Source organism: Telmatherina bonti (genome assembly GCF_933228915.1).
Source record: "Telmatherina bonti genome assembly, chromosome: 9".
Classification (NCBI taxonomy): Eukaryota; Metazoa; Chordata; class Actinopteri; order Atheriniformes; family Telmatherinidae; genus Telmatherina; species Telmatherina bonti.
The window spans coordinates 11,878,485-11,893,892 of NC_136627.1; the positions used below are offsets into that span (position 1 = coordinate 11,878,485).

General features: G+C 40.4%; 1 protein-coding gene across 1 annotated transcript; it reads left to right on the plus strand.

Moving 5' to 3' along the window:
• Positions 1–13,133: 13,133 nt before the first annotated feature.
• Positions 13,134–15,203, plus strand: LOC306760722 (endonuclease domain-containing 1 protein; the record flags this gene model as incomplete). The annotated part of the gene is given in 5 exon segments (XM_079246689.1): positions 13,134–13,153; positions 13,446–13,560; positions 13,666–13,704; positions 13,708–13,822; positions 14,812–15,203. Coding segments are annotated over 5 exon segments (681 nt in total).
• Positions 15,204–15,408: the final 205 nt, after the last annotated feature.

Consider the following 15,408-nt stretch of genomic DNA (forward strand, 5'->3'; position numbering starts at 1 on the left):
TCTGTGGAGCTCATCCTCTCGGCCCCTTCATCCTTCTCCGTCACCCCTCGTCCCCCTCCTCCCACTGTGCTTTAGCACCCCGACCTCTCCCTTTAATCTGATCTGCTCGCCGCCACTTTCTCTACAATCTGTCCCTGTGACCTTTGAGCACACAGAGCACCCTCAGCGCTGCACCCACTCTTGAACGTGTCTCCAGCGGCGAGCCAACCTCCGTCCTCTTTTGTCACTCAGATTCCCTGTTGTGCTTGACCTGAACCCGAGCTCCAACCCCAGCTTCCCTCATCTCTGCTCAGTCTCAGCAGAGGAATTCATCAGCCGGCAATGAGTTTGCTAGTAAGATACTCTTCAGCCCACCAAGGGCACTTCTGAGGCGTACTACTCCGCAGGAACCCTCATAAGGGCCCTCAGATGAGCCCTAATGATCTTCAGCTGCAACTCAGTCAAGCAGAGAATGAGAATTAATAAGACGGCTAGGTGCTGGGCAGAGGATGCGGCGGTGAGGAGGCTGGATAACCATGGAGCAGTGTGTGTTCCAGTGTTCGCCAACTGTGAAATGTACACACGACCAAAATTTCTTTCATTTCCTCTGCCCCTCTACGTTGTGAATGGCGGAGCTGAGATGCTGAACTCCGCTCTGGCATTCGTCTGCAGGGCCGCCCACCCTGCGCGGCATCAGAGCGGGAGTGAATTGTACAGAATTAAGACTGCTTTTCAAACTACGCGCTCATAGAAGAACTCCCCTCGGTGAAAAGACAGGAGCATCCAGTCAGGAACTCAGAGCATCTCTGACCTCACCCATCCCTCTCTCCATGCATGGGGTTTCCACAACTTAATGCCGCTTTTTTATTTTTGGGAATGACATCGGAGGCTTTAGTGCATGGATGTGGTCTTCTGATGAAAGGGTAGAAGGACTTTTCTATAATCAGTGATCTCAGATAAAAAAAAAACGTATCTGGAAAAATGACAATTTCGGCTTTTGCATCTGTCAGAAATCCTTCACCTGACCTCTAGTTCCACCCCGTCCTCCAATCAAAGACTTCGAAGCCAATGCAAGACTGAAACACTCCTGGTGCTTGGTGTGTATTATGTATGTGTTCAGAATGGAGGATTGATGTATGGACAACGCAGATCTTTGTCAGGTTCTTGCGAGGCCTAAAAACATTTTGTATGATTCCTTTTTTTTTTTTTAATTTAATTCAGTTCATTTGCATGTTGTTCTCTCAATTGTTTTCCAAGAAAAACTTTAAATTGAAAATGAAAAGAAAGCACACTTAATTTGCAATAATGTGTTTATGATATGAACTCTTTGGCCAACCGTTGTGTGTGTGTTTGTGTGGATTTGTTTGAGCCGTACAGTCACCGTAGCCAGCTCCATGCCAGATGGGATCTAAGAGAAGAGTAGAAACGTGAGGTGAATGTAAGGAAAGTCAGCATTTATCCTCATGCTTTGCTTCTGGTGAGTTAGCTGTTTTTTTTTTTCCACATTCGTGCTGAGTTTAGCAAACTGTAGCTTCATATATGCTCAACGAAAAGGGAGACATGAAAAAGTTTGATCAGAATTTTTTGTGACTGGGACTAAAAACGCAACGTGACACATTCCTCAAATCCTTCATGCAAGATTACTTTTATTGTAAGCACTTTTATTGCGGCACAAAATCTGGTGATTGCTTAGAAATACCCTCAGTGGCAATTTTCTGGGGTTTTTTTCTTGCAAAAAAAAAAACAAAAAAAGAAGAAGAAGAAAATCTAGTTCTGGGGCATTATTTAGCCATGTTGGATGGGCCGTCACTTTGAGCTCAGTCAGCTGCAGTGGCGTTTAGGCCAGTGGAGTGTTGGGACCATGAAGAATCCAGCTTGCACCTTCGTGGTCGACCATGTTGAGTGTGAGATTTGTTTCTTATTGTCCTGTTACAAAAGCCATCATCTTCTCTCCACCTCCACTGATATTTTACTGGACATTAAGCTAATTTGTTACATATTGGCATTTTGTTTTGAATACACAGAGTACCCCCAAAGTGGCATGTTTAGATGTGTTGGCTTCCCTAAGCTGGTAAGATGATAAAGTCTGGATTCATTGCCATAGCAACGTGAAAATTGTAGCTAACGCTTTGGGCTATGAAATGCCCAAAAGGACAGCGTTTAGGAACAAACACTTCTCATGTTAGTAAGTCAAGTGTCAACGTTGTCCTCTCCTCCAGTAAAATACATCATGGCACCCCGTGTGGCGTGTGTAGTGTATATGATAAAAACTAGACAGCGAGCAGTCTCTGGCTGAGGCTACAATCAGAAATCAAGATCATTACAAGCCTGTTACTCACAGCTAGAGAAGAGATTCACAACCTTCTTTTTCTTTTCTGTTTTTCCTAAATAGATCAATTAATTTCAGCTATCATGTTTTATTTCCACCCACTCAGTCAAAAGGACTGGTTTTAAAAATTCTGATGAGTCCTTCTGCTGATGTTTCAAGTAAATCTGTGATTTTTCTTGATTTGATCAACTGGACCATTAATAGTTGTGAAATTTATCCTCTATCATTTGCTTTATGGGCATTAATGTTGACTTTCGGAGTGTTTGATAGCTGCTTAGGCAGGTTGGTTGGTTGGTTATTCACTGTTAAAAAAATTTTGGCTCAAACTTTAGCGATGAAGCTAAATACTCAAAGATTTAAATGTGAATGTTTTCCTCAGAATCTCATCATCTTCGTCATTGTTAATGGTCATCAAAAGCTTAATTAAGCAATACAGTAACAGCTGGTCAAGGACCCATAAAGACCCAACCCATGAAAAAATGATCAGATAAGTCTATTTTTTATTTTATTTTAGGACTTTATTTGTCCCAAAATATAAAATAAAAAAGCACCAAATTTTTGTAGGATTTTTATTATTTATTATTACCATGAGATACGCCAAACTTCTTCTGCTTTCTGGTGACCGTCAACAGACAGAAGACAAAAATCTGATTCTGTCAACAGGATTTGGAACAAAGTTTGGACCATAAAGTGAAGCCAAATGTTTTAGAAACTGAATGTATCATACATGTCACGCTGGGTTCTTATGGGTTAAAGCCACTAAAGCCCGTACTTCGAGTGGGAGCCCTCACACTGTAGAGCAAAACATCTGGAAATCCCGCGCAGATATTGTAACAGAAATACCATTAACGGTTTTCTGGTCACACGTGTTCAGATGACAACACATGGAAGCATCTTGTCCATGTGGGCTGCATAGATTAAAGTTTAAGTCACAAGGTAAATTTTCTTTGCATAGTATGAGGCAACTTGTTTGATGAAAGTGAAAAATAGATCAGAGATGTTCTGCATTTGGACGTGAGAATAAAGATAAAGCTCGAGCAGACTTTCTTATAACAGACTGCACGTCAACCATCATGTATGTTTGGGAGCTTGCACAAAATAGTGTTTTGTTTTTTTTTAAGCATTTTTCTCCACTCACAGTTCCACATAATTATCCTCAACCGTTTGACTGGCCTTCTCAAGGCCACTTCAGTGGACACACCAGATAGATGGAGTGCTGACTTAAGAGGGTGTCTTTGATTTTTCTAAGAACAGAGAAGGCTTCCTTTCATTCAACTGCCGGTTTGGACACAGTAGCTGTAAATATGAGGCTGAAATGAGGAAAACAAATCTGCGTTTTAAAAGGATTTTTTTACATTCTGTACAAATCAAAATATGAAAAGGCTCTGAATTAGCTGACTTAGGTTCAAATGAACGTCTCATTTTAATGCTGCATCGTGTCTCTAAATGGAAACCTGTGAGATCAGTTGGCTTGTGGGAATCTATCGAAACTGTTCGCCATCTGATACAGAAGGACATTCGGTGCAAATACTGTGCTACCCCCGTAAACCCATGTGTAACGCCACTGTTGCATGAATGGCACTTAAAATGTTCTGATTTTATATTTTGATATGGTCAATGATGGTTTTCTAAATAATGACAAGCAAAGATCTTAAACTTGTTTTCATTTCCTGTTTGTTTCCTCGTTTGTTTTCATGATTCGTGGATTTTTGTTGAAATTATTTTTTCACTTTTGTGCATATTGCACAGTGTGGCTGCATTTGCTCCGTAAGTGTTTATGCCTTGGTGTGTAACGGTATGTGTGTGTATGTATGAGTGTATAACCACTGGGTCAGAGTGAAGCAAATTAGCGAATGATTACTGTTCCTCATCAGTGGTACTAGTTGAATGGCACAGCACTGCAGAGGGCTGTAATACTGACTACAGACTACAGTGAAAGGGTACTTGAGTGTACAGAACTCACACATGGCACTTGGATTTCATTTGTGTCAAATCTGTGGTATTTTTTGCTAAAAAAACAAAACAAAACAAAAAAACAACCCACTGGTGTCCAATCCAACAATAGTTTACATCTTACCAATCAGAGCTAACACCTAGACTTGAAGTGTGCTTGAGTAGAAATGTTTTGTGGCGATTCTCAGACTGGAAACAATGGAAACATTTGTGTCTTGAATGGTTGGTGACAAAGATGTCGGTTTTGGCTGAAAAACTTTTATGTTGAGAGCTTTCCTGGCACTTGATGGGAGAAACATGGTGGAGTCAAACTGATTTTGATTGTACTCTTTGGGGAAGCCATGTTGGGAGGGGTGGGGTCATCGAAAGAAATTTGAGCCATCTCTTTGTGCAAATGGACAAACCAAGGTGAGGGTGATGATGTGGGGGGGAAAGGGGACTTGGGGTCATCTAAGCCACACCAGGAACCTTCAGACCTCTTGTTTGCTCCGTTAACCCCCCCCCCCCCGTCTGCCCTGATCTTAGGCTGATTGGGTGGCTCCATGGGAGGGTCGAGACTTTGGGCCGATCCCGGCCTCAACTGTAAATTGCTGTTCTGTGATCTTGCTTGCACTTTTTTTTTTCTTTTGAAAAATATGAAACTAATTGTAAGTGTGTATGCGTGTGTGTGTGTGTGTGTGTGTGTGTGTGTGTGTGTGCGCGCGTGTGAGAGAGAGGAAGTAAAAAGGGCGGGTGCACTTTTTATTTTTGATCTTGACATTTTTTCAATGTGATTGTTGTTAACAACACTGGATAAAGATGAGTTTTTAATTTGTATTTTTTACCTCGAGAGGAGGATGAAATCTTCCAAGACCTTTTTTTACCCCATTTTTCTTCTGCTTTCCCTTTCTCTTTCTCCCTTTCTCTGTCTGGTACCTGGGAATGCTTTGAAATGTGGACTGCGACAGTATTGCCGCCATCACTGCTGTCAGTCATTCTCTGTGAATTCATTCGGCTTTCTCAATTTACCCAGTTTTCCTCTCCTCCTCCCTTGACTCATTTTTTTTTCCATTAAAAAGATGAGATTGAAAAACGAGCCCTACCTTTGCGTTGTCATTGTGTGTGTGTTTATGTTTGTGCAGCATTTAGCCTCGTTCCTGCAGTAAGAATTTCTGAACATTTGTGTGCTTTTGGACAGCGTTCTGTTTCCGTCTAGTCTGCTTATCTGTGTTGTTGCCAACTAGGGCAGCTCAAATGGTTTTCAGTTTTTTATTTTTGTTGATTTTTTTTTCTTTTTTTCAGGTAGAGAGCACACAGTTCCTCTTTCACATACAGTTGCACTTGCCGGCTGAAAGCTGGGGCCAAAACAAACCTCTTTCATCTTCTTTTTACCTCTTTTCTCTGCAAATTGCAGTCTGGCAGAGCAGTGTGTTCAAAGTCAGCTTTTAACCAGAATAACCAATCATCAGTTTAAATTAAGCACTTCTCAGATAAAATATACTAAACAGGCCCATCCTGTCTCTTTTTTGCAGCACACGACAATTTAAATCAACCTTGTCAAGCATTTGAAAATGATAAAACTGGATGTAAATGAAGAAATGATTAAAGAGCAGAATCGTTTTACCAAGCTGGCCTGCAAAACTTAGAAAAGGAGGGACAAAGGAGCGCCATTGTCCACAGCTGTTTTCAAGCAGCACTGCAGAAGCGAGGACACTTTGCTATTCAGGGCAGGTACAGTTTTTATTTGGGATATATTCCTGGAGATGAGACATTCATCATAGCTGGTGTGTTGGCCAAACCTGGCTGTGCAGCTGCAGCCGGGTGAAGTCAAGCCCATCAACAGTTCCTTTTTTTTTTCTTTCTTCCTTGCTTCTTTTCAGGAGACAGAAACCAAAATTCTAGTGCACACTCAGTTCCTGGGGGTGAATATAGGTATTTTTAACATTATCCTCCCAAAAAAAAAGAAAAAAAAAAAATCACAATTCCTTCATCCATGCTTTGGCAGAATTCCAACCTTATCCAAAAGCCTGCACACCACCCCCAACCCCAGCCATCCTGTGCATACAGAAACCCACACAAAAACGCCTGCATGCCACACACAAATTCAGACGTGTGTGCATGCAAACATGCACTTTCACACAAAATCTACTGTGCACACACACACACACACTCACACTCACAGCCTAGAGCCCTCATCTTCTTATGAGCTTTGTTACTCTGACCCCAGTCTCTCTGAGGATGTTTATGCTGTGTGTATGTGTCTTTTAACACCCAACAGAATACGTGTATATATATTTATTTAGGCCCAGAATAAGTACAAGGCTGTTTAAGTGTGTGTGTATTTGTGTGCATGTGAGTATTTTATATTTCAGGATGTGACTTCTGTAGTGTGTGTACATGTGTGTAAATGTGTGTGTGTGTGGCTTCCCAGCCAATTACCACATCTCCCAGACAGACTGAGAGTGCCTAGGTCCTGCCAGCCAATCAGAGAGGGGCTGCGCACTGCCAGGCCGGAGGTGGTTGCTATGGTAACCAGGAGGCCTGTTTGCATGGTGGCTGATAGAAGAGTGATGGATTACAGTAATGGGATGGAAGAAGGATAGTAGAAGAGGGAGGGGCCAGGGAGGAGGGAAAAAAAGGAAGGAAGGAGGGAGGTGTAGAGAGAAGAGAGAGAAAGATAAAAAAGAGAGAGAGAAAGAGATAAAAATTGGGGAGCTGGGAAGGGAGGCACCAAGGGGAGGTGAGTATGAGGGAGGGAGGGAGGGTGACAGACTCATACATAAAGATATTGGAAATGTATGAATGCATCTGAAATGAAGTGACTTAAAAAGATGAAAAAAAGAATGAGAGAAAATGATAAAGGAGGGAAGAGCAGGAGAGAGGAGAAGATGGTGGGAAATGGGGGTGTGGGGGGTAGGAGGGGGTACTGATGGGGTGTGATTGAATTCCTCTTTTTACTTCTTGTGTCTGGGCTGAGGTGTGTGTCTGGCCATGTGTCCTTGGAGCAGGCAGAGAGGTAAACGAGCAGAAAGACGGAGTTTCACCTCTTCGTCTGTGCACGAACTTCTTCAATATTTTGACTCGTTCACCAAAATCGTCTCCGTCTCAGACTGAGACATGAGAACCAAGACGATCTACTTTCAGAAGTCAGATGGTTTCTTTAGAAGACCTGAAAAAACAGTGATTATTTACAATTAACCCTGGATTTAGATCTTTATCCAAAACACAAACCATGTTTTTCTGATGTTCCACTGGACCTGAAGCTTTCCCAGCTGTTTGCCAAAGACTCGTTCAGTCATGAGGGAATTTTGCTTCCCATCTTACGGCTCCTCATCACAAGTTGCATGCTGTGTTATTTTTAAAGAAAAAACAAGTCATCAGTATCAAATAAAAAATAGTAAATGAAAGTATTGAAATTAATCCTGATTTGAACCAGATAATGTGTTTATTTCCAATATCACGCCTGCTCAGCAGATTTGCATCACTGCCATTAAATTATGGATTCACATTTTAAAACTTCCCCCTTAATAAGATTAAAAAGTGGAGGTAAATGATGAGATGTGATCCGGTTTGCTCAAACAGACACTAACACACCTTACTGAGCATATCAGCATAATTATGAATGAACCGAAAAATTCAAATGCAAAGATTTGGGAGGGTGGAGATGCAAGAAAAGGGCTTTAGCAAGGTATGTCTTTAAGCGTCAAAAAGATAATTTGTCCTTATTATTAGTTTCTATATTTATTGTCAATAATAGTTATATTTAATAACTTATATTTAATTATATATTATTAAGCATTATTTTTCTTATTTATTTTCTTTTAAGGAATTTAATCAAAATTCGAATAGTGGTCAGCAGAAAAAACACAATTAAACTTACATTTCTATTTATTAACAGCCAGGTGGCCAATCAACACAAGTGTTTTCCCAAACACATAAGCTGCAAAAGGTTAAAGCTCATTACTTTCATTTACATCTTTAGGACTAATTTCTGATCTGCTTCCTCACATACACACAGCTTTCCTGTTGGTCCACACAGTTTCCTTCCAGTTGCCAGCACTGTCTGACGATGCTTTCGAGTCAGGGATTAGGATAAGTCTGCATCAGGGGAACCCAACTCCTTGCGATCTATCTGAGTGACAAAACTCCAGTCACGTTCACTGGAAATGCAGTTTGCTAAAACTAACCTCTGCTTCAAATCAAACCCCTAAAAATCATTATTAAAATCCGGCGAAGCAGCATTTTATTACCTTCTCTTGTCACTCAGCGTGCCATCTTTAATGATTATTTGCCTCAAGCCTCACTTTGAAGTTGTTTTCTGACTTTGAAGCAATCTATTGAGATAAATCTGTAATTTATTTGCTGTGGATGTTGATTTCGCAGCCAGTCAGAGACTGGATCATCAGTTTGCAGACTGTCTTCCAGGTGAATGAACACTGGAATAATCTGCTGTTCAGACAGGATATTAATTCAAAGGTTGGGTTGGAAAACGCGACTCAACAGCGCAACCTAGGGGCAGACTTCAGCATTGAGACCAACAAATATGAGCGAATTAAAAGCAAATTCCTGCTTTTTATGCACACCTGCAATCAAACCTGCAATTAGAGGTTGATTTTACACATTAACAGCTATTGATAAGATATGAATTCAACACTTCAGATCTTCATCTATTGATCCTTATTTATGAATAGTTTAACATCTATGTTTACATTAGAAATTACTCAGAGCCAAGCAGTATGAGCTGATAATTACTCTAAACTGTTTATAATAAATAGATGCACAGAGCTAAACTCTTATTCATATCCTATATTCATAAAACAATCACACTGCTGCAAACAGGTACAACCTGCTGACTGTCTTGCAACCATGTTTGTGAGATGCAAAGTGGTTAAACAAGGCCGTCACTTTATGTTATCAGTGATGCTTCCTGTGTTTTCTTCAGCACTTATCTGTATCTGCGCTTTGTTTAAATGGATTATTCAGAGTTTAGACACATTCTCACCTTAAGGGGCTTTTAAAGACTTTAATACTTGCTGAAAACTACTGCTGTTTTTTTTTAAAATAAAAGGGCAGAGGGCAGCAACCCTACAGCATCCGTTAACATTGCATGTTAGTGTAGGAGAAATCAGGAATGAAATTGTACAGTACAGCACAATGATCTAAATCCAACTGTGGGTCGACATTATTTAAATTCCTACTGAATAAAAATTATTCATTCATTCATTCATTTTCTGAACCGCTTAATCCAATTCAGGGTCGCGGGGAAGCTGGAGCCTATCCCAGCCGGCTTTGTGAATAAAAATTAGTTTAGAGAAAAAAATTAAACCACTATTCAAAAAATCAACATACTTTTTAAACATGTTGCCAGTTATGGTTGTTGAATCCAGCATTACAAAGCTCGGGATGCTTCATCCTCTCGGTTGCTGAATAATGCTGCATTCAATAAAATGTAATTCACTGCAGCGTGTTTCATACTTTTAAAACACATAAACATGTCGGCACCCCCACACGGGCTCGCGCAGAGGCACTGCAGAGAGAAGTCCACTTTCTGCTGACGGGGTGTGTACTGCTGAACTGATTGCCCTCTTTTTCAGTCCTCACAGCCACTGCATGTTTCTGAATGATGTTTACACACCCTCCTCTGAAAAGCTGCAGCTCAGGAACATCTCAAATGCGATCAAACCGCTGCCAGCAGAGAACTGCTTCACCCTGCATGGGGCTCTTCAGTTGGTTCAAGTCTGTATGTTGTTGTCACTCTTATTTGAATATTGTACATATTTTATTTTAAAGTGTTAGTTTTTTGGTATTTGTGCAGTGAAATTGCACATTTCTCATTCTCTATATGCAGTGATGCTTTCACAGTAGATGTGTTTACAGTGCAGCATGACTTCTACCCAGCCTGGAAGTTAATATTTTGTATGATCATCTTTGTTCTTCAAAGACTGAACCCTCTTATATTCTTCTTTTTTTCCACAAACAGCCTTCAGGAAAAGTTCTCCAGGATTCTTTGCTTCTCTTTGTATGTTTCTGCCTTTGTGTCTTGTCTGTCAAGGTGATCCCACAGTAATGCTGAGGGTCTGGAGAGGGTGCTTCCCTCCATCTTGTGGCATTTGGCACACCTCAGGCCTTTGCCCCTCCTTCGCTCCCTTTCAACTTTCAACACCTCAGTGAAAACCTATGCTTTACATCTGAACTGAAAATGAGTTTAAAAGCAGCCTAAGTCAAAATAGAAAGCAAAAGACCTTCAGAAAGCCTGGTGAAGAATTGTTCATAACACATTAAAAGATTGAAAGAAAGTCTGGCTGCTTGGAAAGATATAAGGAATGAGAGGCGCCTCAAGGCTTTTTAAGAGTATTTAAATCATAGATCAGCTTTTTTCTACGTTGTACCTCCTGTAGAATATTTTCTCAGCCAAATACCTCCGAAACAAGGGGTAGCGTTTTACTCAAGGTTCTACATTCAGAACAAGTAAAATAACAACATAATAATTTATAAATAATGAAAATTGCTTCATAACACATAATAAAAATTGATTTCAAATATATCAGATTTTATAAATTTCTTATAAGAATTCTAGGTGGATGTCTACATTTCTAAGATTTATCTCTATCTATATGTCTATCTATCTATCTATCTATCTATCTATATATAGATAGATAGATAGATAGATAGATAGATAGATAGATAGATAGATAGATAGATAGATAGACAGATAGAGAGAGAGAGAGAGAGAGAGAATATAGTTTTCCACTGAGAACGCTGATGTTTCCCTGAACAGGCTGCATTTGTTTCCTCATGTGTTGCAAACACCTGGATTGTTTACCTTACAAGGAAATCTGGCATCACGCTTGAAAAGGTTTCATGTAACAAACCATCTGGTGTTTTAAGTCATTGAATTGTTGCTTTGTTGCAAATCTGACCTTTCAAAAGTACAAATTCTCTCAGGAATATAAAATAGAATTTTAAAAAAATCCTTAAAAACACAATCTACATTCAGCTTGTGTTATATTTATTACCAAATTTACATTTATTACCAAACTTACATATGTATATATATATATATATATATATATATATATATATGCACACACACACATTGCATGTGTGTGTTATGTGTGTGTATACATAGAACAAACACACCACTGTTAACCTTAAAAACAATCACAACTTTTAATAATTTAGCATCTAACCTTTTAATACCATATGCATCATATCTGATATAGTTCTTGCCCCTTTTAGATATCTTTTGCACTACGATTTTATTGTTTTACCAGTGACATGGTAATAAACAAAAACTACTCAGAATTTGGCTAAAATGACCAAATAAAAACTTCAGAACAAAATCTTCCTACAATTTCATATTGTTTCAAGGCTTAGAGGGTTAAATGTTGATCATGTGCATGTGTTGTACGGCTCTATGTAAACATGAGTGCGCATGGTTCAGTAGTTGGTGCTGAAATCGTGGGAAAACCAACACATGAACAGATATCTTAGTGTTGCATAACCAAGAGCTTTTGGATGATTGGAAGGGAATCACATGCAATAATTATTCCAGGACCAGAACCTTTAATCAAACATTGTTGTGTTTCTACTATATTTGAAACAATTAAAGGGGTCAGTACGCTCTGAAACCCTGGAGGAATCACTAGCTTGTCATCTCACCATCACAATGCTCCAACCTCCTCTATGACTTTCAGTTATTATAAATAATGTTCTATTTCCAATGAATCATTGGTTAAATATAGACAGATGTGTATTAGAAACATACAGTATGAAGTCACACAGTGTTATCAGCTGTCTCTCTGGACACTAGGGCTGGGTTGCATATGACTCTCCACACAATTAACCATCAAAATCTTCATTTCTCTAGTAATCACATACATGCAAATGATTATAAAATCCAAAACTTGCCTCTAAAAAGAAGAGAAACAGAAGTAAAGCTTCTGAAAATGTGGAAAAAAAACAGACATTGATGTCCATTTTGCATACAAGTTATTGTCACATATCCTTCATGTTTCACTCGTCACACATTTGTTCCATTTTCACACACCCACTCGGCTCATCCACACTTTATGCAGCAGCAATCATGCTCCATCCCACGCTGATGTCATGCACCAAACAGCTGGAGTTCAGACAAAAAACAAGAGTACAGTCAGTGTAGAAAGTGAAATAACCCGCATTAAAAACATCTATGTGTGGGAGAAGAGTCTGAGAGATGTAAAAGAATCTTGTTCGCACAACATTCTTAGACAAAAACTAGAACATGTTGAAGAATTTAAAAAAAAAAATGGAGGGGTTGTAACGTACGAATCCAGACAGGAAAGACAGATCATTGTAGAAAGTAGTGAAGGAAGCAACTAATCTTAACCATTATGAAATAGAAGAGGCTTCCCGTCTCTTCCCAGGCCGTTCTACATGTTAGTCAGGTGTGTAAACAGCTCGCAGGTGACGGCTCCCCAAACAGCCCACAGGAAGGGCGGGTGGGTTGGTGACACACATGTGACTTCAGCTCTCAAAGTACAAATTTTCCATCAGCTCCTTTAAAGCCTGAACTCCACACCAGTCCGTCGGAACTGCTCCTACAAGCTGCTCTCCTCAAGAGCCAACTAAAGACTCTCCTCAATTTCAGTTTTACTTAGTAATATTTATAATTTACTAAGAATCCAGGATGAAAATGCCAAACGTGGTAGCTTTGTGGGCTTTTTTACCACTTCTCCTTCCTGTCCACGCAGATGTTGTAAATCGGTTTGAGGTTTGTGTTCTTTTCACAGATTATTACAGAGGATTCGAGAGTATTTTGGAAGATGTTCATTAGCAGGAGCTGCTGTTTTGTTGTTTTTCTCCAGGATGTGCCAGAATGTATGACATTCTTTTATAAGGAGAAGGTGCCTGCATGGGGGGCGACAACCCCCGGTGCAGCTCATCTCTGTTAGCGCTTTGTCAACAGGTATTTTACCAGGACCTGAAAGCACATTACCATTTACAGCACTATAAGGAATTTTGTTTTTCTTTTTTTAATATTTGATTTGATTAATCAGAAAATCTGACATTGCTCTAATGTTGTAGCTTATGATGTCATATTACTGACTGTGTCCTGGGCTTTCATTTAACACCATCAACCTACTTCTGACCCTGTAACAATAGTAATAATAATAATAATAATAATAATAATAATAATAATAACTCAGAGTCTTTCCACCGTCAGGTACCATTTTGCTACACTGTATGACACCAACCATCGTATTGCTGTCTACTCTGCTTATCAGTTCCAGCCCAGCAGTGGAGGTGGTAGAGAGAAAAGGTGGTTTGTTGAGCCTCAGGTACCAGCATACGCTATCGCAGAAGGTTATCTGATATTGTAAAGCTTGTTGAACTGAATCTGGAATGGAAACCACTTTATACCTGTTGTTGTCCATGTGGTTTAGCTGGTGAACATCTCCTGGCCAGCTGAGATGAAGGATGGCTAGTGGCTGGGGAAAGATAACCCTGGGATCTTCCTGGGAGAGAGGCAAGCTCTGAATGAAGACTACACACATTCTGGTTTTGACCGTGGTCACCTCAACCCCAACGGACACCATGCAGGTAGTGGGTTTCTCTGGGTGGGAGACAGTAGATGGCGCTATAGGACTGCAGATGTCTGGAACAAGAAGTTCCTTTGAGGATAACTTTACCTCACAACGTAGCTGCTTCACTATTTTTCTGCATTCAATATTTTATTTCTACAGCATGTTTTTTTTTTTTTATTTTGTCAATCACATTTTACACAATTTGTTTTGATCTATTCTCCCAAAAAATTATGACAATAATTTATATTTCTCTTATATGTTATACATATAAGGGATACATCTCCGCATCGAGAGGAACCAGTTGAGGTGGCTCGGGCATCTGATCAGGATGCCTCCTGGACGCCTCCCTGGTGAGGTGTTCCAGGCACGTCCCTCTGGGAGGAGACCCCAGGGAAGACCCAGGACACACTGGAGGGATTATATCTCTCGGCTGGCCTGGGAGCACATGTGATTTGTGTGACTGATGTCTGCTGCAGATGTAATAGCCCTTCATGGCATATTTAATGAAGTTAACTTGAAGTTGAGGTCTGCAGAGTGGCATAGTGGTTAGTACTGTGGCCTCACAGCAAGAAGGTCGCTGGTTTGATCCTTGGCTGTGTTGAGGTTTGGTCAGTGGCCTTTCTGTGTGGAGTTTGTATGTTCTCCCAATGTATGTGTGGGTTCGCTCTGCGTACTTTGGCTTCCTCTCGCTGTCCAAAGACATGCATGTTTGGTTAATTGGTTAGTCTAAATTGTCCGTGAGCGTAAGTGGTTATTTGTCTCTGTGCGGCCCTCCGATGGACTGGCGAGCTGTCCAGGGTGTACCCTGCCCAAAGACTGCTGGGATAGGCTCCAGCTTCCCGTGACCCTGAATTGGACTAAGCAGTTAGAATAATGAAAACCAAAAACTTGAAGTTTTGACATTTTTACTTCTTTTCTACATAGCGTTCTCTCTTGATACACACACACACACACACACACACACACACACACCTATATTTCTCTACTGTGTCTTCTTTCTTGCAGTCCCCAGCCGTAACGCCACTTTCACTCTGACCAACGTGATCCCTCAGAACCCCAAGCTGAATCAAAACTCCTGGAGGATCCATGAATCCCAGCTGACAGATCTCTTCCGTAACAAATGTTTCAAGGCCTATGTGCTGGTTGGAGCCATTCCCTCTGCAGACAACTGGATTGTCAAAAACAATGTGAAGCGTGTCAACATCCCAGGCTACCTGTGGAACGCCTACTGCTGCGTGGACAACAACGGCAGGCCCATAGAGAGCGGTGCCGCCACTGCAAGAAACACAGAGGAGAACTGGGTGGAGAAGCTCTCTCTGAATGAACTGGAGGAATTCCTGAAGCAGTTCTCCAATCAACCAGTGGGGGAGCTGTTTTACAACCACTGCCAGGAATAAAAAACAAGACAGGAAATGTATAAAATTATTGTACATTATATTCATTCAAATAAAACTAATCCTGCGTTGTAAAGGACTAATTTAAAAAAATGTGAAAAAAAAATAAATAGAAGTTTTCAGCATTATTTCTTGTGTTGGGCTTCAAAAGGGTTAAGTGTTGGTCATGTACATGTATTGTGTACACACAGGCACACACACACACACG